This window comes from Camelus ferus, chromosome 1, assembly GCF_009834535.1.
Source record: "Camelus ferus isolate YT-003-E chromosome 1, BCGSAC_Cfer_1.0, whole genome shotgun sequence".
NCBI classification, from domain to species: domain Eukaryota; kingdom Metazoa; phylum Chordata; class Mammalia; order Artiodactyla; family Camelidae; genus Camelus; species Camelus ferus.
In genome coordinates this window covers 75,205,443-75,232,818 of record NC_045696.1, presented here as the reverse complement: position 1 = coordinate 75,232,818, position 27,376 = coordinate 75,205,443, and the positions used below count along the sequence as shown (strand labels likewise).

The 27,376-nt window shown below is 38.1% G+C and overlaps 1 protein-coding gene and 1 long non-coding RNA gene across 6 annotated transcripts in view; one reads left to right on the top strand and one right to left on the bottom strand.

Annotated features, from left to right (window-relative positions):
• KCNMB2 (potassium calcium-activated channel subfamily M regulatory beta subunit 2) overlaps nt 1-20,202 on the top strand; it is a 229,831-nt gene extending 209,629 nt beyond the window's left edge. For all 5 annotated transcript variants that reach the window (XM_006183778.2, XM_032483962.1, XM_032483971.1 and 2 more), the window contains 3 exons: nt 2,163-2,333; nt 7,750-7,945; nt 19,117-20,202. In XM_006183778.2, coding sequence (XP_006183840.1) covers nt 2,163-2,333; nt 7,750-7,945; nt 19,117-19,401 — 652 coding nt within the window. In that variant the 3' untranslated portion in view covers nt 19,402-20,202. The remainder of the gene's footprint in view (nt 1-2,162; nt 2,334-7,749; nt 7,946-19,116) is intronic.
• LOC116664975 overlaps nt 1-27,376 on the bottom strand; it is a 182,362-nt gene that overhangs the window by 117,344 nt on the left and 37,642 nt on the right. The window lies entirely within an intron of this gene.

The window sequence follows — 27,376 nt, the reverse complement described above, 5'->3', positions numbered from 1 at the left end:
CTACTACTCTGGAATTGAGACTATTGCTCCCTCCTTGCTGGCTTCCACCTGCAGGAAATGCAAATCTCAATGTTAGCCACCGGAATTAAATACATTTTGATAAATAATAACAGCAAAGTAGCATCAGATTACTATTTTACAGCAAGTCTTTGAAACCACTCAGACTCAGCCTGTCTCTTCTTGCTTCAAAAACCTGGCTTTAGCTGTGAATGGGCACTGATTTATTTTTTTTCATTCAGGTTCATAAAGGATCAAGTTTAAGAGCTTTGATATATCCCACATTTCCAAAGAAAATCTCAGAAAAGAATAGGAACTTAGACATGGGTGGTGGCCAGCCCACAGAAGTCAAAAGCAGGGCAGGCCAGCTGGTCCAGGGGCATTGGGCTTGGGAGCTGGAGAGTAATGAAAAAGATGGACTCTTAGAGATTCTGGCCATGAGAGGGAGTGGCCAAGAGTGAGTGAGGGTGGGAGGCAGCCAGGAAAGACATGGCCATGAAAAGATGAGGAACAAAGCCTCTATTTAGCTATGATTCTTACACTACAGAGGCCCCTCACGTAAGATTTGTATTAACTATTTCATGAAGAGAACTAAATCATCATCATCATCATCATCATCATCTAATTGGTTAACTTTACACTCTAATAACTGGATTAATAAATACTCTACCTTAAAACCTTATAGAAATATATTAAGTCCATACACATTCTCACACCTCCAGAGGGAATCAAAATATCTAACAACCAGCCCATAATGAACCAGTCCTCCAGAATGTATATCCACCAAAAACCCCGTAAGGGCATCCTGGAGCATGAAACTGAATAGAAGCCCTGAATATACAGACAATTGTACAAGTAACAGGCATCACTTTCCTCCCCTGCAAAGTTCTACACTAGATTCTACTCTGGTTTCTTTTTCAAGCAACAAGAATGACTAGCGATGAAAATTTCAAAGGAAAAATCTGAAGTTTGCCTTTTGTTTAGTTGGCTTTCTGTCTGAAGCTTAAAATAAAAATGGCCTAAGAGTTTCCTTCTCCATTTTCAGCATTCTATTTGTCCTCCTCTCCGTTCCCAGGCCCTAAAAGCCAACAGCTCCCCACTCCCACACCCTTGCAATCCAAAGCTCCCTTCTCAAAATAGAAACTGAAGGAGATCCCCACAGCTCCTTGGTTGTTGCCTGCCTTGCCAGGATCCCTGAGCACTGCCTTCCTTCCCATGCTTCTCATGTACCTCTCTAACCAGCCAGCACTCCTGCAATTCCTCACTTCTTTTCTACCTTCTCCTCCAGATCTTGTTTCAAATCCAACCCTCCACTCATAAGATTTCCATATTATTCACTTCCTTGCCATTCTGTCCTTTAGAAATTCTTTGAAGAATAGTAGCGATTTTTGGATGTTCTAATGTCCATGTCAGGAAGCTGTAGCTCCCCACACCATTTTTTAATGGGAACATTTATTAAATACATCATGTCAGTCATTCTCCTGGATAATCTACTTATGTCATCTCATTTAACCACAACAATGTAGTTACACATATTACTTCCATTTCACAAGGGAATGAGAAAGACTGAGGAATTTGTAGAGATCATACAGCTAGTACGCCATTAAATCAGGTTTTGACCTAGGAGACAGTTTAATGCCAATCTGTTTTTTCTTACCGTAGATTGCTGCTCAAAAAAACAAAAACAAAAACAAAAAAAACAACTAATAAAATTTCCAGATTTATGGAGTGTGGTCTTGATTTGACAGACATTTTTCTAAACTCACTGAAGTGTTAACCATACAAGAAAAGAAGGCTGGGTCACCACTGGACATCTCATTTCTCATAAATCTCAAGCCGACAGAGCCCTAAGCAACTGTAAGCTTGAGGAAAATGTTAACCAGGCTAACTTCTATTACTACTGAGGGGAAATAAGGTATTAAGCTGACAGATTCCTGAAATATGTTGCCATTTATTTGAATTAATGCTCTGTGTGTGTGTGTGTGTGTGTGTGTGTGTGTGTTGGGAGATAATGGTCACATGCTGGGATCCAATTGCACTCAGGTGGGTTTGGAGGGCCCCTCTCAGCCTCTCTGTACTAGGAAGGCCTGGGCAGATATTTACTCTCTAGGGGTATGATAATTAACTGTGGACATCACATAAGACTGTATTATTTTCAATCTCAGAAATATTTACCAAAAAATCAGGGACCACGACCTCCTGGACAAAAGGAAAACTGTCACAGCACTGAAAGCAGGAGAGGACCGGGCCATTCTCCTAGGACTGGCCATGATGGTGTGCTCCATCATGATGTACTTCCTGCTGGGAATCACACTCCTGCGCTCATACATGCAGAGGTAATGCCACTGGGTGGTTGGGACACTGTCTTTTGTCTCCCTTTTCCCTCCTCCCCAACAACTTACCTATCCTGAAGTCCTCTTCTTCTTCTTTTTTTTTTTAATAGACTTTATTCTTTTAGAACAGTTTCAGGTTCACAACAGAATTGGGCAGAAAATATAAAGTTCACACATAGCCCTCCCCATCCACACATTTTTCTCCCCTACCCTGAATATCCCTCATCAGTGTGGCATATTTGGTACAATCGATGAATCAACATGGATACATTATTATCAACCAAAGTCCATAGTTTACATTAGGGTTCACTCTTGATGTTGAACATTCTATGGGCTTTGAGAACTGCATAATGACATGTAGGCACCACTATAGTATCATACAGAATAATTTCATTGCCCTAAAAGTCCCTTGTGCTCCATCTATTCATTCCTCCCTCCCTCCCTCTCCCCAAACCCCTGGAAACCATGACCTTTTTACTGTTTCTGTAGCTGTGCCTTTTCCAGAATGTCATTTGGTTGGAGTCGTACAGTTTGTAGCCTTTTCAGACTGGCTTCTTTCATTTAGTAATCCGTCTTTTAAGTTTCTTCAATGTCTTTCATGGCTTGATAGATCTTTTTTTTACTGCACATATGTTTTTAAATTTACATATATGTACTGTTCATTGTTTCTAAGAATGTTTAGAGCTTTAGCTTCTTAAACTTACATAGTTATCAAAGGAATAAAGCCAACCACACAATAAGGATTAACTCAAAAAGATACATACACCCTGCTATTAACAGCAACATTATTTATAATTGCCAAGATATGGAAACATCTTAAGTGCACATCAATAGTTGAATAGATAATGAAGATGCAGTATATTTATACACACACACACACACACACTCATACACACATATAATGGAGTACAACTCACCTATAAAAAAGATGACTTTGCCATTTGCTGCCCTTCATTCACTTTTTTTTTCCACTTCAAAAACCAGAATTTTATAACTGGCATCAAAAACATCAAAATACAACAAAATATCTAGAAATAAACTTAACCAAGGAGGTTACCTATACTCTGAAAACTGAAATGACACAAAGAAATGGAAAGATTTCTTGTGCTCTTGGATTGGGAGAATCAACACTATCAAAATGGCCACGCTACCCAAAGCAATCCACAGATCCAATGCAACCCCTGTCAAAATACTCACGACATTCCTCACAGAACTAGAACAAACAATTCCAAAATTTATAAGCAACCACAGAAGGCCTCAGACAGCCAAAGCAATCTTTTGTAGGTCTCTTTTTTTCTCTTTCTTCTTTGTGTTCTCTTTTCTTATGGTTTGATGACTAGAGAAAGTCCTTTAACATTTGTTGTAAGGCTGGTTTGGTGGTGCTGAAATCTTTCAGCTTTTGTTTATCTGTGAAGCTTTTGATTTCTCCATCAAGTATGAATGAGAGCCTTGCTGGATAGAGTATTCTTGGTTAAGTTTCCCCCTTGCATCACTTTAAATATATCACGCCACTCCCTTCTGGCCTGTAGAGTTTCTGTTGAAAAATCAGCTGATAACCTTATGGGAGTTCCCTTGTATGTTATTCGTTGCTTTTCTCTTGCTAATTGTAATATTTTCTTCTTGTCCTTAATTGTTGTAAATTTGATGAGTATGTGCCTTGGTGTGTTCCTCTTTGGGTTGATTCTGTGTGGTACTCTCTGCACTTCCAGGACCTGGGTGACTGTTTCCTTTCCCAAGTTGGGGAATTTTTCTGTTATTATCTCTCCAAAATTTTTCTCAGGTCCTTTCTCTTTCTCTTCTCTTTCTGGGACCCCTTACATTGCGAATATTAGAGTGGTTCATGTTGTCCGAGAGTTCTCTTAAACTATCCTCATTCCTGTTTATTCTTTTTTCTTTTTTCTGTTCTGAAGTAGTGATTTCCACTAATCTGTCTTCTAGCTCACCGATCCGTTCTTCTGCCTCATTTAGTCTATTCTTGGTTCCTTCTTGTGTATTGTTCATTTCAGTGATTTTATTCTTCAACTCTGTTTGGGTATTCTTGATATTTTCCAGCTCTTTGCTAAAAACTTCACTTTGTGCATCTATACTCCTCTTGACTTCTCTGAACATCTTCACTATCATTACCTTAAACTCTTTCTCAGATAAATTAGCTATCACCTCATCACTTATTTCTTCTTCTGGGATTTTATCTTTTGCCTTGGCCTGGGAGGTATTCCTTTGCCACCTCATCTTTTTATGTGTTTGTGGATTCCTTCCACAGGCTTTGGGATTATTGTTTTCTTATTCCTAGTATCTGCCTCTGGTGGATGAGGCTGGACTAGAGGCTTATGCAGGTTTCCTGACAGGAGGAGCAGGTGCCTGCCCACTGCTGGGTGAAGCTTTGTCCTGGACCTCTGGTGGGCAGGGCTGTGTCTAGAGGCCTTTGTGGCTTAGGAAGTCTGATGATGGGTGTGGCTGTGTTCCCACCCTGTCTGTTGTTTGGCCTGAGGCTTCCCTACAGGCTGTTGGGTGGAGCTAGGTCTTGGTGCTAATGATCCAATCAAGATATCAGCCTCCAGGAAAGTCATGTAGATTAACACTCCTGGAATGTCTGCCACCAGCTTTATGCCCCCTGAGTGACCCACAGCCATCCCCTACATCCCCAGGAGACCCTCCAAATCCAGTAGGCAGGTCTGGCCCAGGTTCCTATGAAATCATTGCCTCTGCCCTTGGACCTGGTGCATGTGAGTTTCCATGTACGCCTCTCAGTTTCCCCCAGTCCCACGAGGCTCCCAGAGCCAAGCCCCACTGGCCTTCAAAACCAGGTGTCCTGGGGTCTCCTTCTCTTCCCAATGCTGAGACCCGAGCTGGGCAGCCTGACATGGGGCTTAGAGCTCTCACTCCTGCGGGAGGGCCTCTGCGACTTAACAAATCTTCAGCTTGTGGGTTGCCCACCTGGGGGGTAGGGGGCCCAATTATATCACAAGCACGCTCCTCCTACCATCCTGCTGTGGTTCGCTCTTTATATTTTTGCTAGGTTCCAATCTTTTCTCGATGGTTGTTTGGCATTCAGTTGTGGTTACACTGTAGTCACAAGGAGAGGCAAGCTCGTGGTCCTACCACTCTGCCATCTTGACCAGCCTGAAGTCCTCTTCTTTACCTACTTTCTTGAAAAGAACTTTGAACAGTGCCTAGCACATAACATTTATCAATAATGTTATTTAATAACAATGATTTTTAAAAAACAGCTGTAGGTATAAACTACCTACTACGTGCCAGGGACTTGGCATTATGTTATTTGTTTAATTCTCATAACTATTCTATAAGGCAAGTAGGCATATACTCATGAAAATGGCAAAACTGAGGCTTAAAATAGATGTAATTTGCCCAAAGTCACACAGCTTTAGTATTGGCAGAGCCAAGATTCAGACTTACAACCTGCTAATTCCAGAATCTCTATTCTTGCCTCTTCACATCTCTGTCCATTCTCCACCCTCACTGCTTTTCCATCCCACCTCACTCTTCCATCACCCCACACATTAATGGTTCTCAACCGCACATTTTAACTTCCTGAGAGACTAAAAATACTGATACCCAGGTCCCATCACCATCATTCCAGAGGGTCAGATTTAATTGGTCTGGGGTGGGACCCAGTCACCAGTATCTTTTTAAGTTCCCCCAGGTGATTCTAATATGCTATCAAGGCTGAGAAACACTGCTATGCACCAACTTCTAAAAAAGAAAAAACAGATTTTAAACATTTCTTATTTGCACTAGGTTTACCAAAAATATAAAGAAGTAATTAAATACTGAGATGGCAAGTGTGTTCCCTCCTGCGTAAGCCACATGATAAATCTCCACAACCTCTCTAGCTAACTGTTGTCCATAAATTGGACACTGTGAGCACAGGAAAACCCAGCATTGCTATAACTAACAGGGTAAGTCTCACAGTGCTTCAGCTTAAAGTAACGAGGCTCTTTCAAATGAAAAATTGAGGTTTAAATCCAAAAGACAATCAAACCATTTTGTGGCACTCATTTCCCCACCTAAGTTAATACTTTCATTTTAGAAGCAACATCCAGCTGAAACACAGTAATTTACTAAAATTAAGGCAGCATCTTTCCCATTTGTGGCTGCTCTGCTCTGTTTCTCTGATGCCTTCAGCTGTGCTCCTTCTCAATGAAGGCGCTGATGCCTCAGGCCCCAAGAGTTCACTGATTTCAAAACTGCTTTCAGATACTCACATCTGCTGAGAACCATCTAAGATTTTTTTCCTCCTCGTGTAAGCAAAATCTGACCACCCACATTACAGGAAAATACAATTTGCCACCTTAGAGGCAGTCAGGGCTAGTATCCTGGCCCTGACATAAAACTGGACATGAAAAGGGGGCCCTGTCAACACATGTCCAGCAAAAAGAAGGGTTATTAATTTTCAAAGAAACATGCTGTTTTCTGACCACTATAGTAATCACCTTATATCTAGAAGCAAAACATTGATTCTGGGTGTGTTACTTCCTAATCACAAATATTACCCTTTATCATAAAATTATAAATATTTCAGAATGAAAAGCTAACCAATGGGCAGCTGGAAGGGTTTTTGTTTGTTTAATCTTTCTAATTGAGAGTCCCAGGGCACAGATAGGAGCCCCTTAATCTGCACAGAAGGGCCTCTTGTCCACTGTGTTTGTGGGCAGCAGCACAGCACCATGGAATGAGCCTGCGCATTAGAGACACTAGCTGAGTGTCCTTGCATGTTATTTGGTTTCTCTGACCATCAATTCACTCACTTTTAGAAGGAATTAATACCCAATCTACAGGGTTGTTGGGAAAACAAAAGAAGATAGTATATGTAAAGCACTCATTAGGGTTAAGGGGGATGCAACAAATGATTGCTCTTGGTATAACCAAAAGGTGGAGTTAACTTTTCTCCCTTAAAGAAATCTATCACTGTCCTTCCATCTGTCACATTGGACCTCAAGCTCCTCCACTCTTTCGCCCTCTCTCCTCCCCTTCTCCCTTATACCTCTCTGCCTACAAACTGGGCAGACATCATGAGGTGAGGACCAGGGCATGGCTGGAAGCTGCTTACAATGTAAAGATTCAGGGTTGGGTGCAGGTTGTGATTCAAAAAGATGCCTTATGCTTACCAGTGAATCTGATGAGGAAAAAATATATAACTTAAAGCAAGCATTGGAGAAGATGATACTAAATCCGAAGGAAGTCACTGGAAAAGTTCTCAGATGCCAGGCAAAGTTTATCTATGTTTATATCGTAGTTAGCCTAAGGCTGCTCTATTCAAAGGCATACATGTTAACAAGTAGGTTGTGTTACAGATTTGGAAGATTTTTCAGGTCAAGTTCCTGACAAATTATCCCCTCCCATTACACCTTCTTTGCCATTGGCATTTGGGCCTGTGCTTACTCTCGCCCTCTCTCTGTAGCGTGTGGACCGAAGAGGCTCAATGCACCTTGCTGAATGCAACCATCACAGAAACATTTAACTGCTCCTTCAGCTGTGGTCCAGACTGCTGGAAACTCTCTCAGTACCCCTGCCTCCAGGTGTACGTTAACCTGACTTCTTCCGGCGAAAAGCTCCTTCTCTACCACACAGAAGAGACAATGAAAATCAATCAGAAGGTAGGAGCTTGGCACACACTGCATCTCATTCACCCCAAACAGCTCCACTCCAGCTCATCTCTTTCTCTCTGACGTTCCCTGAGCCACTATTTCAAAGGAAAATGCCATTAGGAAGCAAGCCCTGCCTCATCCAGTGTAGAACTCACTACAGTATTTGAATCTTGCTTAGGAAACATTTATTTTCTGTGCAACTGGTGGTCAAATCATTCCCCGATTTTGTGGCAGTGCAGATTTAGCCTTTACTTCCATTTAGAAGGATAGACATCATATCCTTATTGAGACACAAATAGATTGAGTCTTTTAAAGCAAATGTGCAGCTTAGACAGAGTTGGACAAGCCAAAAACCAGATGTTTGTTATATACCTGGGAGCCATACGGTAAAACTCTATTTTGATTTTCCATGGCCATTGTCACTTAGTTTTGTGGTCTTGGAATGTAACTTAACCTCTCTGAGCCTCAGTATCCTTTTCTCTAAAAAGGCAATAACAATGACCATCTTGTAAGGTCATTCTGGGGATAAGGGCAGGGTACGTAAAGTGTTGAGCAGAGCACAGGCAAGATCTTCAACCCATGGTCACAATATATGTGCCTGTGTGTATATCTCCTTATATATTATGTTCATAGACGCTGAATTTTCCAGCACTGATATATTCAAGTCCACATGTTGGAGGCTCAACAAACACATATTATGTTAAAGCTGCATATAAAATTTGCATTTATAAGGCATGGGATGACCAGTAAAGTGTCAGCAGAATCAATCTGCCATTATCAATTTTAAGTTAAATATACTAAGTTTTGAATTTATGGTAACAATTTAGATGGCCAGAGTACTCATATATCAAGACAACAGGCCATTCTCCAATACAACAATTGACTCTCATCATAAGGATCTTTCTCTTAAAAATTTTTTTTCATTACAATTATCAGCACTCAAATGACATAGACTATATGTACTGAAAAAAATGCAGTAGCTTTAAAGTGTGATACTAGAACATGGGATTTGTTTTGTGATATACTGACACAAACTAGGAAACCCACCTTGCATTTTGATTACAGTAAGTTAAAAGAATTCTTGTAAATATCTCTGAGGACACAAAAGTCTGCTCTGATTGCCTTTCCTTTGTGGTGCCCACAAACAATACCAGTCCTAACCCTGTTCTGCAAATATAGCTTAGCTCTCTCACAATCACAAAGTGTATATTTTTCACAATCCCTTAAGTCAGATTTTTAAATAAAAACTGACCTAATAGTCATGTAATGACTGAGTAAGTAATGCCTATAAAACTCTCAAGTCTCCAAGGAATTAAAAATTAGCCAAAGTTAAATAGGCATCAAAAAGTGGGACCAATATCCATTTCCCCGTTATGACATTTTATGACTGCAGCCCTGTGAACGCATTATTTAGGCTATACACAGGGAGTGAACCTTTCAGAGAAAGTCTCCGTTAAAAATTTAGGACCAGTATCTTATCTGCTGTCAGCACAATACTAGGTCATTGTTTGGTTTATTTACCTTACTTTTAACTGTGAAACATGTAAGAAATGAAAAAGTACAGCTCAGACTCTTATTACAGAGATCCCCCACATAACTACCATGAGAGCAAAGAAATTAAACATTTCCTGCACTGCAGGAAATCAGAACCTTGAAGTTCTGATGACTAATATTATCTAGACCATTTCATTAATTTATTGGCATTTTGAATATCCTTTCTGTAAAATGTCTGTTCAAGTCCCTTGTTGAGTTTCCTACTGGATTGTTTCTTCTTAATATTCATTGCAGGAATTCTTCAAATCTAGATGTGAACTTTTCTGGACCATTGTGTTGTAAATATCTTCTCCCAAAATATAGCCTTTTCACTCTCTCAGTATCTTAATGGTGTGTTCAAATAAAAGGATTTTCTAATTTCAGTGCAACCAAATTCTGACAATATTTTTTCCTTTTCTTTTCTTTTATCTTTTCTGTGTGTGTGTGTGTGTGTGCGTGTGTGTGTGTGTGTGTGTGTGTGTGTGTGTGTTTGGTTGTCCTGTTTAAAAAGTCTTTACCTATCCAAAGGTCATGAAGTCATTCTCCCAAATGATCTTCTGTAAGTGTTATTGTTTCTTCTTTCAGGTTTAGAGTACAATCTGCCTGGAATTGATTTTTATGTAGAAGTCAAGCTTCTGGGTTTCTTTTTTATTCATACAAATAGCCATTTGCCCAAGTCCATTTATGAAAAGATGACCTTTTTTCACTGGTTTATTTTTATGAGCCCATTTTCCCCTCTATTTTCTTGGAAATTATGATTTGTTACTACTCTTTTGAGTGTTTAGTGATTACAGCATGCAATCCTGACTAATGAGGGACATTAAAACATTTTAACTCCATTTATTTTCTTCCCAATTTATATAGTATCAACATTTTTATTCTATATCTATTTAAGCACAGGTAGATATTACTATTTTTATCTATAGTAGATACTATCTATAGTAGTAGATGTATCCCTCTGATTTTCCATTTTCTTGTTCTTCATTCCTTTCTTTATCTTTGGCCTTCTATCTGGGATCATTTTTCTTCTTCCTGAAGAAAACTCTTTAATTATTTAGGGCAGTATCTGCTCTAAATAAATCTTTCAGCATTATTTGTCTGAAAATATTTTCTTTTCATTTTCATTCTCAAAAGATATGTTCACTGAGTATAAAATTCTAAGTTGGATGTTATTTTCTTTCTTACATTTTAGACATTCCATTGTCTTCTGGTGAGCATTGTTACTATTTGTAAGTCAGCTCTCAGTCTAATTACTACTTTTCTGAAGGTAATCTTGGTCTACTTTAAAGACTATTTTCTTTGGTTTTCTACAGTTGAACTATATTATGTGCCAAAGTATACGCTTATTTCTATTTAGCCTGATTAGTGTTCCCAGGGCCTCTCCTCTCTCCCTGTGCCTTGATGTTCTTTGTCAGTTTTAGAAGGTTCTCAATAATTTCCTCATCAAATATTGTCTCTGCTCTCGTTCTTTCCCCTTTCTCCCTTTTGGACTCCAATGGACCATATGTTAGGTATTCTCATTGTATCCCCTGTGTTTCTTCATCTCTCTTTTTTATTTCCTCCTTTTTTCTCTCTGAGCTTCAATCTAGACATTGACCTATCTTCGGATTTACAGTTCTTTCCTCAGCTCTGACAAATCTCTTGTTAAACTCATCCATTGAATTCTTAATTTCTCTTATTATATTTTTAATTTCTAGGCTTTTTGGGGGGTAATATTCTAATTCTTGTATTTTAAATTCTTCAAGATAAAAAGTAAAATTGTAGTTATTTGAAAGTTTATTTTGATGACTTCATTATCAGAAGCCCCTATGTGCCTATTCTAGTTTTTTTTTTCTTCTTCTTCTTCTTCTTTTCTTGGCTGTTTTCATGTTGTCTTGTAATGTCTGGTTATTTATTTATTTTTTTTATTAGATGTCAGACATCACATCTGAAAAAAAATATTTTAAAAAAACAATTTTAAGCCTAGGTTGATTTTATGATGTCATTTTTCCAAAAATTATTTCCATTTGCTTCTGCCAGGCCTCTAGGCACACCAGCCATTCATGATCACCTCATTCTGACTACATGAGTTAAGATATTCAAGTTTGAACTGAGGTCCCTGTGAGGATCAGTCTTCTTCATGTTGACCATTTCTCCTAGAACTCAACTCATAAGAGTCTCAACCCAAAGTGAATAGTGGTCATCAGGGCCCCCACCTGATAGCCCTTCATGATAATCCCTGCTTCTAGCTCTGCAAGGCTGTCAAAAGTTCCACCCAGCCTTCTAGGATCTCAGCCTCCTCCTTCTAGAATTGACAGACACTCCCAGGAGAAAGGTAACACCAAACAGTAGGCTCCCCTTCCTAGCCCAGTAGTTCTTCACTCTCTGGATAGCTATCCTCTGCCTTTAATCAGAAATATATGCATTGAAAATACAGTTATCTCCATGTCAAAATGTCATTAAACCATGATCTTAATGTAGCATGAAAAATATGCAGGACATGCCTGGGGAAAAAAATGGAAATATTCTCTATCTTGACCTCTCCTTCCTGTTACTCTCCCCTAAGCTCACCAAAAGTAGTAGTCTTTCCCATAGTTACCAAAAAATGGGCATGGTTTTATTGAGATACATAAGGCACTACTGACAGTTTGATCTGAGGCAACAGGAAGCAAAAGGATATCAGTCAAGCTGTCTGCTTCTCTGTAGAAAGATATCCAAAAGAGTTTTATTTTTAAATTTTCATGTTCTCTTATGTATTCTTTTTCTTTAGTTTTTAAATTCAGTGACCAGCCTCTTGTCAACATTACAACTGAAGCTGCTTAAGCTGATAAGCTGGCATGCTCTCTTGTGAAGCATCTGGCTGACTAGCAGTCCCTGGGAGCTACAAGTAGGCTCAAGAGCCCCTGACTCTCCTGGCTGCAAGGCTGTCACTGAAATCACAAACAGTGACTGAGTATTAATTCACTGTGGTTGTTAAATTTCTCAATGCTGATCTCCTCTGAGAGTTTAAAACCTTGTTTACCCAGAGATTCCCCAAAAACATGCCCATCTGGTTTAAGAGTAGATTTTTAAAGAATTGTGGAAAATAAGAAAATATATCCATTTTCGCTATGTAGTATAATACCATATATTTGGTATTTTATATATAACTGTCATGAGGAAGACAGCTATTTGGGGCGAAGAATAACTGCTATAAATCAGCCAGTTATTTATAACTCCAAACCAGCATCACACCCTCATTTTGTCACCAAGTCTGAAGCCTTCTGGGTTCCCCAAATCCAAGGGGTATACACATCTAGACTAGGATTTCTCAGCCTCAGGACTATTAACATTTGGGGCTGAATATTTCTTTATTGTCTGTGAGGGTAGTGGGGAGACCTGTTCTGTACATTGTGGGAGGTTTAGCAGCATCCCTGGCCTCCACTCACTAGATACCTAGCATCACCCTCCCTCCAAGTGTGGCAACTAAAAATGTCTCCAGACAATGGAAGAACCACTGCTTTAGATTTTGTTTAGCTTTTAGCTTGGATGCTGAGATTCTGGAATTCTAATCAAAGCTTGTAAGCATTGAGTTCCTCTGCACAGCGTTGGTGGGATAAGAAGAAAAGGGAAGAAAATAAATTGAAGCTGAGAATTTAAATGGGAAAACAAAGAGGGATCCACAATTACTAAGTGTTTACTATATACTCCATGCTCAGCACTACACTAAGAATTTTATAAAAATCATCACATTTCATCCTGAATAAATCCCTATTCCTAAAGTAATAATAGCCAAATTTTATCAAGAGTTTACAATGTGCCAGGCACTATATAGTACTAAATATTTTACATGAGCTCATTTGTTTAATTACAGCAGCAATCCCACATATTAGGTACCACTACCATCTCCACTTCACAATAATGAAGCTAAGCTCAGAAAATGAAATAATTTTCCCAGGGTCACACATTCACTAATTAGCTCTGAATTAAAATCTAAGTCTCTTTGCTTCTATCATGCTATCTCTTAAAAAGCAAAGCATTAGAGCATCCTCTTAAAAGAATAAGGAAAAATAGATTTAAAAAAACCTAAATTCTGTAAAATATTATCCTTCTGATGGTATATTTTAGTCAATATGTGATAACCTATGCTATTTCATTATATTCCAAGAGGTGCTTAGGATTAAGCAAAAGTCATGAACAAGGAATAGAACTATCCATAGGGATAGTCAAGATTGTATATTCAATACCAGCTTACACAGAGTGGATATTAAATAGAAATTCACCCTGAAAAGAGGGGGGAAATATTCCTGGAAATTTTGACCCATGACAGCCCCATAATTATCTAAATTTAGAGATATTTATTAGACATGTTCAGAAACTCCCTATGGACCATATATTCAGAAATGCTTCTGTGATTGACAAAATTTAGTCACTGCTCACTAAAACTGAATTCTGGCACAGCTAAGGGCACCTTTGTGCAGAAATGAAGGGAAGAATGTGCTCCCAAACAGCTTGCACTGAGCATCAAGAAGAAAAGCATGCAGAGGGAACCTGCTCCTTTCCGATTGCTGAGAAGGAGGACCACCATGAAGGGCAAGGTCAGATAAGATATCTGACTTACTCTCAGCCTAACTGGATACATAATGGACCTGACGGCTCCATGGTTTAATCTATTGTGGTTATTGACTAATCCTGAGGCTCCACATGGCTTCTATTTCATTAGTGGATTTCCTAAGTCTTTTAAGCATCTCTTCTACTCCACATCAAGCAGAAATGCGACAATAAATGTGAAAGCTCTGGGAAACAGAAAAGGAAAATCTCTGGAGGGACCTGTATCTTAAAACTGCAGGAAACCACAGTGCAATAATAGAGTGTGAATACTGTTTTCCTCTCCTCTACCAAATATTTCAAATAGTCCCACTTGCCAAAATCAAGCAGATGCTCGAAGTACAAATTTTAAAAGTTTAAACTAAATTTTGTGGGATTCACTTTTTGAAAAGTGATGGTAAGGAGCAGGAAGTCTCAAAAGGGAATGAAAAAAAATCCCAATTTACTATCTCACCTCCTCTGTCCATGACTAATGTTCAAAGAACTCAAAAGTTCAGAATATAGTTGTGGGCCACAGTACTCCAAAGCTGCCAGCTGGGAATCTCTGCATCCTTTGAACCTAGGGATTGAGTCTTCTCCAGCACAGAACACAAAGCCTGGTTCATCATACATGCTTAATAAACATGTGCACAATATTCATTGTCTGAGGGCACCGAAAAAGTTCCATCTGACTCTGGAACCAAGAGTATTTATGTTTCACACAAGCAGTGTTTTTGTTTCTATGTCCTGGGCTTTGGAGACCAGTGTGCCCTAGCTACCACAGCGTCCTGAGAACAAATTTGTGGCCCACTTCTGTGAAGGGCAGAGTCTTTACTGAGAGCCTTTTCAGCCCTGTTCCTGGTCCCATTTCATTACCCCTACCCTTTTCCTACTTCTCTGTAACGATATATTTTAAACTACAGGTGTTGATGCCTATATCCAGCACACAACCTGGCACATTATAGACACTCAATAAATATTGATTAGATTTCATTAACTAACCTTTCTCTGAAATAAGACTCTGCCCTTTTTATAATAGAACAAATGAAGAATAAACCCTTCCTCTGAGGTGATCCTGAGATTTGAGTTCCTCCCTACCACCAAAAGGAAAAGGAAGCTGACCAGTAAGGATGACCAGCCAAACACCCACCTCTCACTGTCCCCACTCCTCCCCACAGCTTTTATTTTCAAGGTGAAGGCTTGTCACTTTGCTTCACACATGCCTAGTGAAGCATTTCTAAGCAGAAGCCCTACAGGTACTTTCTTAAAACTTCTGTCTATCACAAGAATAAAAATAACTCTATTGATATGAAAGATTCTGGGAGGCTAGAAAAAGAAAATTTTCAGTTGCTTCTGAAAAATTGGAAAGAAGATGAAATTGCTGGATCTTCGTCATAAGGGAAAGGACAGCCAGGAGAAGGTGACGAGACCCAGGCTGTTTTCTCAACTGAGAGAAGAAAGGTCATGCTGCAGGGCCATCTCTGTGTTTTCAATACTAAAGAGAACTTAAGGGAGTGGAGAAAGCACAGAGGGTTATTAACTCAATTCAGGGTTAAGAAGAGAGATGCGAGTATAAGTCTTCCCCTGAATGGCTGCCTCAGAGTTTTGCTAGGTTTATATATTCATATGTTAGGCACAAAAGAAAGAATATAACACATAGCCACAGTAAAAAATAATATTAACATATTTTGAGGGTCTTGTGTATATAAAATTACTATTCACATGTTCCTTTGTGTTTTCTGTCATGCAGTCTAAAAGTAAATCTAGCCTGTAACTTCTACCAAAAAAAAGAATGATCTAAAAATGCTAGCATTTTTATCTTTTCAATCTATATTACATTTTTTCAATTAAGCATAGATCACTTACAAAAGTTTTCATTTGCTGAAATGAATTCTATGGGTTCTAAACCAATCATGTGAAATTATCCTCTAAACATGTGGTGAAATCATAAGATCACTAAATCTTGACCCAAATTTATACCAGCCTCAGAAACATACACATGGCTATAGTTTGAAACAGAAAACTAGAATCCTAATATATGATTCAGCATAATGTCAAATCTCTCTGGATACAAAAGCAAGAAACACATGATAACAGCCATCAAACAGGACAGTTTCTGTGAAAACTATATAATTTGGTCTCCTTAAAGAGACCAAAGTGGCAGTTGGTTAATGACTTTAGAAGATCATAAGGACAAATGTGATATTCCAATAGGAAAATAAGTTAAAGAAAATTTATTGAGGTTTTATGCATATTCATCATTTAATCCTCACACAACCCTGCCAGGAAGGCTCTATTAGCCCCATTATATAGATAAAGAAGTTGATTCTGAGGAGCCAAGTAACTTGCTTACAGAAACACAGTAACACGGTAACCAGACCTCTTATGTGTTGAAAGGCAGTGGGTGGCAAGGTTAGAGAAAGCTAAAAACACAAGGGCAGAGGAAAGTTTTCTCCACTAGTAACATGGAGTTGCACTTACTTCTAAGTGCAACTGGCCCTCAGGACCCAAGTCCGATCATGTATGGGACATGTCTCATCTGGTCAGTCTAAACATAAATATTTGAGACCCTGATGGCTTAAAACTTTAATAAGCAGTTTCTGTATTACAACCTTGCTAGATGGTTTCAAAAGTAATTCATATCTCATTTTATTTGGGAGAATCTTATATAGTGATAAAATTTTTGTCATTGGCTGCTAACTGTTTCCTAAAAAAAAAATTTTTAAAGCCAAATAAATTCACAAGAGCATAAAAGAAAAAAATTCCATTTTAATGGACTGCCATTTTTATTGAGATCATTTCAATAACTTAGTACTATTAGCCACTGAAACTACTACTATAAGCTATCTTGGCACCAAAATATAAAGAAGCCTGATGCATTCATACTCTAAATTGGCTCTTTCTGAATTCAACCACAAATGGCTTGTCTTTAAAATTTTTTTAATGTTTTTGAAGCAAAGCATTGAAAAAAATTATAGACATGATCTGGGCAGCTTTGAAGAAGGAAAAATATAAAGATATTCCCTTACTGCTTTAAACTCTTTTGATCCAGAAGGCATCCAGTTGGTAGAAAATTTGCTTCAAGGCAGTCATAGGCCAATTTTCGTACTAAGTTTCTTCATATTTCACTGAGAAATTCAGCTTTCTTGGAAATACTTTCAGATGCTTGATGCTGGGCTAGTACCAGCTCTCTGCAGTGCTCACACTTATGAGTATACTCACACTTATTCCTAGCTGATTAAATTTGAAGGTGTCAACCAGCCCTTGTATGAAAACATTACTTTAAGACTTGTTTATGATAAATGTCAACATGTTCATCCTCCATTCTTAACTAACTGAAGACTCTTCCTGCTGTCTACAGACAAATAATCCAATGATTACAGCACAGTGAACAATGCAAGGTGCCAGTACACCCACTAATAAAGTCAGGGGAAAGAGTCATTCAAATATACTCCATTAGTAAAATTCATTCCATTTCTTTTATATTTTCTTCTTGTGAAATCTACAAGTCTAAATTGGTTCTGGAATTCCAGAATCCTACCCCAAAGCTCCCATAAATGTACCTCAAATTTCACCAACAGCCCACCTCATTGTTTGTCTGCTTACTGTTGTGTGAGTTGTGTACAGTACAATCTTAGGTGTACCAATCACATTGTAAAAAGTCATAGATGTAAATATTTATATCACAACTTATAAACTGGTAATACAAAATATGTGGGGTTTTTCCATAAAAGCAGTGTATTACTACAACTTTTCAACAGAAAATAATCATATTTTGAAGAGGGGGCATAGTTTTCTAATTCACATTAAAATCCTATATAGATTAGCAGTAATCTTATTACAAACCAATTTAATTCAAATAGAGCTGTTAAATTAATTATTTGATAATGTGTATAACAAGGGACAGATTTTTTTTCCCATTGGGAAGCACTCTACCATAAACAGGGGAAAGAGTAAACCAAGGACTGGCACATCTCACAGAGAAGTGACTTAAATCACTTTTTTCTTAACTTTTTAAAAGGTTAGATTCATTGTTATATCAGTTTTGTCACTGCTCATTTACAGACCAAAGAAGAGAGTAACAGAGATTTCATGTCCTTAGAGACTGCTTTTTAAATCAAGAAAAATGTATTTTTAAAAAATCCCTAAATAATAAAAAGAAAAACTACAAACTTCTTTAATTCCATCTGTATCCAGAGGAGAGAGAGAGAAGGAGAAAGAGCAGGAAGAGGGAACAGAGGGGAAAATATAACAGAGGGGTGAGGGCTGGGAGGGAGGGCAGGGAAGAAAAAGAGAGATGCAAAGAAAGAAGTCAAAGGATATAAGTACGTAGAAAAAAGAAAAAAGGAAAGATATATAGAAAAGATATATAGAAGATATATAGAAGAAAGATAAGAGGTGAAAAGATCAAAGGAAAGATATTGTAATTCTCAGATGGGTGCCAATTTAAGAGTAAACTAACTGAATTGATTTTGCCTTATTTTTCCTTGCTTTATGGAAAAAGCTACCTTGTCATGCTAACTAGGCATGAACCATTTATCACAGCTCTTTAACTATTCAATATCCCTACACCTTCCAAGATTCTTTTTTAGCAACTCGGGGATACCTGTTTTCTTGACTACAGTATCAAGTTGACCAAGATGATTTGGATGAAAAAAAATTAAGCCAAGTCAAAAAGATGAGTAAACTACTTCCCCTGAGAGAACTGGTAGCTTCTAATATTACATGGACAGCTGTGGATAGACAAAGACAGAAAGGTTGACACTCTGATTCCACGGAAAAGTATGTTCTACAGGGAATAATTAACACTCACCATGCTTTGCTATGGCAGAAAGAATCCAGTGAAGTTATCCGATTTTAATCAATATTTAAGCTGCATGAGCGAGCTAGCAAAGTACATCTTGACCGGGTACCTAAAAACATTGTTTTTATCAGTGTATGAGTTCTTAGGGTTTTAGGAGGCACTAGTTTGAATATGAAAAGAATAGCCATCAAGGTTATCTTATAGATCATTAAGTTGGCCTCAATACCCCATCCCCTCCTAGTAACACACACACACACACACAGTATCTTCTGGTGACAGTTTATCTCATTTTCCACAGTGCTCCTATATACCTAAGTGCGGAAAAAATTTCGAAGAATCCATGTCCCTGGTGAATGTTGTCATGGAAAACTTCAGGAAGTACCAACACTTCTCCTGCTATTCTGACCCGGAAGGAAACCAGAAGAGTGTCATCCTAACCAAACTCTACAGTTCCAATGTGGTGTTCCATTCACTCTTTTGGCCAACATGTATGATGGCTGGGGGCGTGGCAATCGTTGCCATGGTGAAACTCACACAGTATCTCTCCCTGCTCTGTGAGAGGATCCAGCGGATCAATAGATAAAAGCAAAATGGATGAGATCATTTTCTTTAAAGCTCAAATACTGTTTTCTTTCATTCTTCACCAAAGAACCTTAAGTTTGTAATGTGCAGTCTGTTATGAGTTCCTTAATATATTCTTATATGTAGAGCAATAATGCAAAAGCTGTTCTATATGCAAACATGATGTCTTTATTATTCAGGAGAAGAAATAATTGGGGTTTTTTGTTGGTTGGGTTTTTTTCATAATCTTGGTTCAATGCCAGAACTAATACTTCCTTCTCTCCTTCGGCCAAAATCGGGCTCAGTTATTCATTTGCCAAGCTTCCTAGAGGAATACAGACAATATCAATGTGAAAAGGTCTGTGCTCAGAATTGTCAGATCTCTTGAAGGTATTTCTGCAATATTTTTCATCATTCATTGTTTACTAAAGCTGCAGTCAAAAATATTTTTTCTTTTCTTGCTCTAAACTGAGCCCTGTAGCAAGTGAAGGGACCAGATTTCCTAACTAAAACACGTTATGCATTTTCCTTATATTTCTACCCTATCACTGTAAAGAAGGGGGAAAACCCAGCCAGCTATTTTTCTTTTACTACTTTCTACTCATAACTTTAGATTTTTTAACTGATTTCAAAAAATAAGCTGTTTTCATTAACCAGTTCAGTAATCTCTTCCTGTGATTTAAATAGAAAATGAACAGAGCCCTTTTCCATGTAAGACCTTGCTACTGTGTGAGGAGATGACATTTACCAGGAGTTTCATTACCTGTAAACTGACAATGTTGAATAGATGCTCATTACAATCCAGGAAAGTCTACATTACTAAGGTATTTGTGTGAAAATCTTTATTCCATTTCAACTGAACCATTAGATGGTAAAATTAAGATCCTACTTGCTGGTCAAGACTGGTGGACTGATTTCAATGGGTAAACCTATTGTGGCAAATTAACACATTGGAACATTGCTCTTTGGGAATTTATGTTTAAATTAATGAGTGTGTAGTCTCTCTTTCTGACAAGTGTTCCCCATTGGGATTTTAAAGCTATATGCACAGAATATTTGTCTCCTCTACATGTTTTACTTTTCTATTTACAGTTCCCTTTTTTGTTGCTAGATTTTATATACATCTTTTTTTCCTAACACACAGTTTAACTGAATAACAGATTTAAAGGAAGCCTTTGTTCACATTGCCATTCACTTGTGGTGTTTGGGGTGGGGAGGGGAGGAATGAGGGATTGGTTTTAAACAAAAACATTCCATCTTTTATTTAACATCAGTATCAGAAGAAGAAGATAAACATCTATCTTTCTCATCTATATTTAAGTACCTTTTTATACTGTAGTATCAAGGTTTTCTAGGCATTGCAAAATTTTACAAGTCATATTTGTGGAATGAATGGTGAAACTAATTTGATGAAGTAGAAAGTATTCTGCAATACTGTAATTCATAGCTTGAATTTTCAAAAGCAAATAAATCCATAGGGTATAATCAGGACTTCAAATGTGTAATTTAAATTTTTTTTTAAATCCATTACATCAGCAAGATTTGAATACCTCTTGCATTCTCAGCTGACAAGCCCATGGCAGTCCAAAGACATACGATTAACTGTTTTTAAAGTTATTTAAAGAGATTATAAAGAAAATTCCCTTTTAATTACTCAAATACATATAAGCAATATTATGAATATTTAGAAAATATGATAGAAAACTTGATTCCTACTCCATCTGAAAAACATAATTCTGAAGATGATAGAGAGATCTTTGTGACTATGAAAGACAAAAATTTATAATCTTTAATGTTCCTTGGGCTTCCCTTTAAGTGATCTATGGGTGAAACACATGCAAGTAAAATTACTAGATAATTTATTTTTTATTTTTTATTTTCCTCTGGAATTTAATTAAAAATTCCCAACTGATGAACCAGATAAAAATGTAGAAACCTCAAAATAACAACACAGAAAAGGAGTTAACTAGTGACTTCTTGAATTCCAATAAGCAACAACCTCTTAAAGTAATTTAAATGTATACACAATTAGATACTCATTATTAAAGGAGAAAGAACTGGGACTAATAATGTTTTAAATGCTTTGCATGTGTTAACTAACTTAATATTTATAACAACCCTATTACAGGGAGCACTATTATTATTCCATCCTACAGATGACAATGTTGAAGCTCAGATATTAAGTAACCTCCCCAAGCTTACACAGATACTAAGATGGCAGAAAGCTGAGAAAATACCCAACCTATAGCTTTCCCACTGTGGTAACCACTTCCATGACTTTGGGATCTTTTAGATAACACTGAGGGATGCTGAGGTTTGGAAGGGAAGGAGGACTGAACAGATAATTTTTCAGTTGAATCTGTTCCACTCTTTTACATTTGCAGCAACTGTAAGGAATAATACAAAGTATACAACACTGACTTCTCTCTTAAGAATGAGTTTGTAATCTACTAGAAGGACCAAAATAAGGCACAAGAAAAAACAGAAAACAGATCTCTAATTCACACTGGTGTGGATAATATCTACAAAGTGTTGATGTGAAGCCTAATCAGGATGTATATGTTAAATGCCTAGTAATATATGTAGTATATAATAGATGTTTACCAAATGGCAATTAATACTATTAATAGTAAAATGTAGAAGTCATATTAATAGTAGTAGTATAACCACTAGTAGTATATGGTTTCTTGGAGCTAGAATAACTTAAAATGCCATTGTGCCCAAAACTCACACCAATGCATCCTTCTAATCCTTAGCAGGGATCATCTAGACAGGGATAGTTACTACTTGAATCCTACCAGTAATGGCATAGGTTATCAGTTAATAAGACAATGTTAAAAATTTTCCTGATAATTTGAAATCTGACTCCCTATAATACCTACTCACTAAATCCACACAAAACCAGATCAATATTCTTATTACTTACTTACTCTATTAGTGTTATTTTACTAAAAAATGGAAGGAGTGTAAGGAAAGAGCAATTTCCATTTGTTTAGAACATAAGACAGAATTATGACATAAATGAAATGTATAAAGGTAGCATAAATGACATCAACTTTAAAAGGTTAATAATATAACCATTAGAACCTAAACATTCATGGATGAGTTAAACTGATGAGCTAGCTAAACCTTATAATGTCCACGTGAATTTTAATTCTGCACCACCTCTCAAGTGTGGTTTGGCCTTCTGAGAAGTAACGCTATCTGAAATTTTACCTTACGTCCTTATTCAACTTTATGACAACCAGACTGTTGTCTAAGTGACCAGATTGCTTAGGAGCATAGATGTTTTCCTAACAAAATGTTGCTACAATTGTGCCATGGGTTCGTCTTGGCTAAGGTATCATTCTCCAGTGCAGTGCCAAGGAATTGAAAGTGAATGTCATTCTGTGCATTCCAGTAGTGACTTTATGAGGAGGTGTTTCATTTAGATGGGAAGAGAAGTTGGTCTCTCAAACAACATAATAACTTAATTAGGACTTTCAGACTTGTTCTTCAGCCAAGTTCTTCTAAAACAAATTTAATCCCTAAGCCCATGCAAGTTGTCATATGACTTGTTACCAATGTAGTACGAGATCAGGCTGTGGAGAAAGCATCAAGGCCCTCTGCACAAACCCATCACCTATTAGCACTACTAGCAGACCAGAAATTTTTGTAGGTAGACATCACAACATCTCTTAATAAAAATCTCCCTCCATCCAACTCTCTGTCTCTCTCTTTCTCTCTCTCTCCCTCAGCTCTGTTTCTTCTTTTGTGTAATCTCCATATACCAGCAAAGATGACCCCCCAGCAACTACATGTTCATAAAATCCCTTGTGTCTATAATGGGAAAAGGAGAAAAACCCAGCATTTGCATCAGGCCTCAAAAATGCCAGTTCTCTTCGTATCACCTGTTCACCACTGGGCCCACCCCCATAGTGATGGAGATCAGGGCATGTTATCTGCAGCCCCACCCGGTGGGGGTCAGATAATTCCCCACAGGAAAATGGATATGTGTTAAATAAGAGAGGAAGGGGTGCTGGGCAAGGAAAAAACAATAGGTGTCCACCACAGGCAATTTGGACAAACTCTTATCAGATTCTTCTGCCAACACAGATTTTGGTTGAAGGAGAAAAAGTGCTACATTCACAGGGAAGAGAAACTAGTGTAACTGAGAAGGTAAAGGAGCAAAACAAACCAATGCTCAGAATTTACTTTCCAATTTTCCTATGAATTGTCCATTTATCTTATAAAATTTAAAAGAAAAAAATTCTGATTTTCACTCAACGAGAGATGCAGGAAAATTTTGGTGTCAGTCAGAGACAAGAGGTTCCCTTAAGTGCCAACTGATAACATGCTAAGACGAAAGAATTGCTAAGAAATAGAAACTACTTTAAAAGGAAGGAGTGATAATATATGGGGAAAGGAGATCTAGAATTAGAAAATCTAACTTAAGCAACTATTGCTATTCATCAGTTACTGAAGAATTTCTCCATGTTTTTCTTAAGGACCTTATCCTTTGGGGTTGATAAATACCTCTTTGGACTAGCACAGATCCAACTGCCCCTTTTATTGCTTGTTTTGGAGTAAATTCATTTAAAAAGCATGTGAAGAAAGGAAGGGATAGGTTCTCCCTACCCCTTAGGGTTTCCACACAATGTGACATTTAAGAAAACAATTCCTTCTTGGACCATGCAGTGAGAGAGCTGGTCACAGAGATATTACAGGAAGCATCACTCAGCATCTGCATCACCATGGTGACTTCAACAACTAGACATCCACATAATGCTTTCAACTTAGGTCTGTACAAACTCATCAGCCTCCTCCAGTTGGAGAGACATCAAAGCTCCGCTCTTTTATTCACTGCATTGTAAGTCCAGCAGTTTGTGAGGCAGCTGCAAACCCTAACACTTAGCTCCTTCCCGTGGTGAGCAAACAAATGGACTGTCCTGGCACCATCCTTAAGCATGACAGAAGTATCATTTTGGAACAATTAACAGTGTCTATCTCTAACCAAAAGCATTCAGCGGCTGTAGCTGACATCTAGCAATGCTGAGAAGAAAGCACAGTGTTCAGACTGGGTACTCATATTGCATGTAAAATATATTCCTTCCTTTCCAATAGCTGTGACACATACAGAATTTGGTGCAAATGCAACTCTTAGGTCCATCTCTAGAAAGTCATAATTAGCCGGAAATTTTTAAGCTTTCCCAGAAAAAGTGAGCGCCCTAAATACAGCTCAGGCAACGGTCTAACAGAAACCCTAGGAGCCAAGCCATTTGCAACAAACTGGTTTTGTGCTAACACCAACAAAGAGGCCTTCCAACTCTCAGTTTCTTTGAAAATGTCACAGTATCTGGCTGAATAAGTAACACTTTGAATACTAAAAACTCTCAAGTTAGCCCAGCAAATATCCAAGTCCATTTAGAAGATTCCACTTGGTTTGTCTGAGAAACCACATATCCAACAGTGGAAATCAGCAACTGTCTCCACTTTTAGGAATGAAATATTTTAATAGCTGAGTACCCTCAGAAACTGCCAGCATTTACCACTAAACTCAATAAAAAAAAAAAAATGAAGACTGGAACAAAGTGGCCCTTTGGAAGACCAGGTAAAGCTAGCAGTTTACTTTCCCTAATATCAGTGTAGTTTGTGATACCTGAACAGCAGCCGCTGGCAAGACTACAAGCCACCTTCACACGGTCACTCCTCTCATTTCCACTTCTATTTTGCATAAAGTAAATCAAACTCAGCCTAACCCTGACATTGGCAGGCATCCAGGCCTACTAATAGGAAGAGGTTTTCATTTAATAATAGACAGTACCAGCTTGATGTTCTGCCTTTATTCAGGAAGAGTTACATCCTAAGACCTAGTAACAGTTTGCTGCTGCAAGTGACTTGGATCACGGAGTGAACTGGCCCTTCAAGTCTCTTTCCCACTGTCATCTCCACACCTCTTACGCTTCAGCCATCTCATCAGTGGTCATCCCTGATGTTCCAAATTCTTTCACATCTCTGGGCTTTTGCATTTACTATTTCCTCTGCCTGAGACTCCTTTCTCTGATCTCTCTTCCAACCATTTGGCTAACTGATACTTATTCTTCAAGACTTAGCTCAAACTTTATCTGCACCAGGAGGTGATTCAGGCCCAGGCTAGGTGCCTAACTTCTATGCTTCAATGACACCCCACTGCATCCTTCTATAAAAGCACTATCACACCACATGATAGTCCTGGTTTATTTCTCTGGTATTCCTACAAGTTCTTGAAGACATGAATTTGTTTTATTCACCTTCATTTTATTTTGTCTGTATATTCTCATCCCCTAGTCCAATATAATTCCTGGCACACAGGAGAGCTCAATAAATGTTACTTAAATAAATAAACCAGTAATTGAATTATTAACAAAAAGTAGGCAAATTAAGCAGGTTTCTCTGTATTGTGACTTGAAGGTCTTCCCAAATGGGAAAAAAAAACAAACCTGAAAAGTAATCATTAGAGATCATTGCCTTCTCATGTAGATCTTGTGACCTGGCAGTAAAATTGCACATGGCCCTAAACGACACTGGTTTTCTCAGCCGATAATTCTTCATCACACTAATGTATCTTAGAACCATCTATCACTCCAGAAACCTAAGGGCAGGGCTATAGAAGAACATAAAAAGTAACTGCTGATAGGAGACAGATGGAGTCCTGAATTTACAGAATTTAATAATGCCCAAGAGGGAGAAGATCTAAATAAGTGATTAGCACAAAAGCTTTGGGAACATCCAGACCTGAGTTTGAATCCTGGTCCTACCATTCACTAGCTGTGAGATTTGGGTAAATACACTTAACTTACTCATGCATAGTTTCTTCATCTGGAAAATGGGAATAGTAACATCCAAATTATAAGATTAAATGAGATAATATACAAATGCTTATCAAAATGTCTAGCATATAATAAACACTCATGAAATGACAATACTTGTTTTATGATGATTAATAATAAAAGGCAGAGACCACTATTATTTTTAGGACTGGGCACTGGGAGTTCGAAGGCAAAAGGAAGAAAAATGTATGTAAGCTGGGCAAAAAATATTAAGATGAGCTTCACCCCATCTATAATTTTTCCCAAGAATGGCCCCAGCCTCAGCACTTCCAAATGAAATCTCGTAACCAATGGCAGTTCCAGGGAGATTTGAAAGCAACCCTGTCAACAGAGAAATGTCAATGGGGAGTGATGAAATTGATCTGAGATACTATATCACGTGCTCCCCAGTTTCTTTGGAGGAGAAACCTCTGAAGAGGACTCCTGTTCACTCCCCAAGTGGTGAGGAAATGAATGCAGTCCTCATACAGAACCTCATCTAGGCTGTGCATGAAATTCCAGAAAACATTTTTTTTTAAATAGAGGCAGAAGAGGCTGATCAAAGAGACATCTGAGTTTAAGCGCTCCAGAGAGCCACCTCTAAAGGAAATGAGGGGTGCAGGGAGAGACATAGAGGAAGAGGAGAAAGTGAATGTATAAACTTGATACAGAGGTGCCAGTACCAAGGCTACATTAAGGAGTGCCAGACACTTGATTCCAGTTCCTGTTTTCTTCCTAGAAAAGAGTCAAGAAACTGGCTCTGCATAACCACACACGTTATCTAAATATGTTGACATTTTTACACAAAGGATTACCAGGAACTTCCTTTAACTTGAGACTAAGGACATACGTGAACTACCAACTCAAAAAATGAAGATATCCTTTATCACCTACTTTCTGTCACCAATTTCCAGCAAACTGGAAAGAGTAAGAAGAAAATGACCTAATATATGGCTAAATAGCATCACACCAGAAGCATTTTTATTCTCCCAAAAATGTAAGGATGGCTGTAAGTGGAACACTTCCTGCCCTCAAAAACAAAATAATTTGTATACTCAGGATGTCTGGTGTAGAAAAGGACCACGGAGGTTAAGATGTCTACATATAAACACACACTTGCCCTTCTAGAAGAAATAGCTTGCTCAAGTTTTCCACCAGGCAGGGCTCATC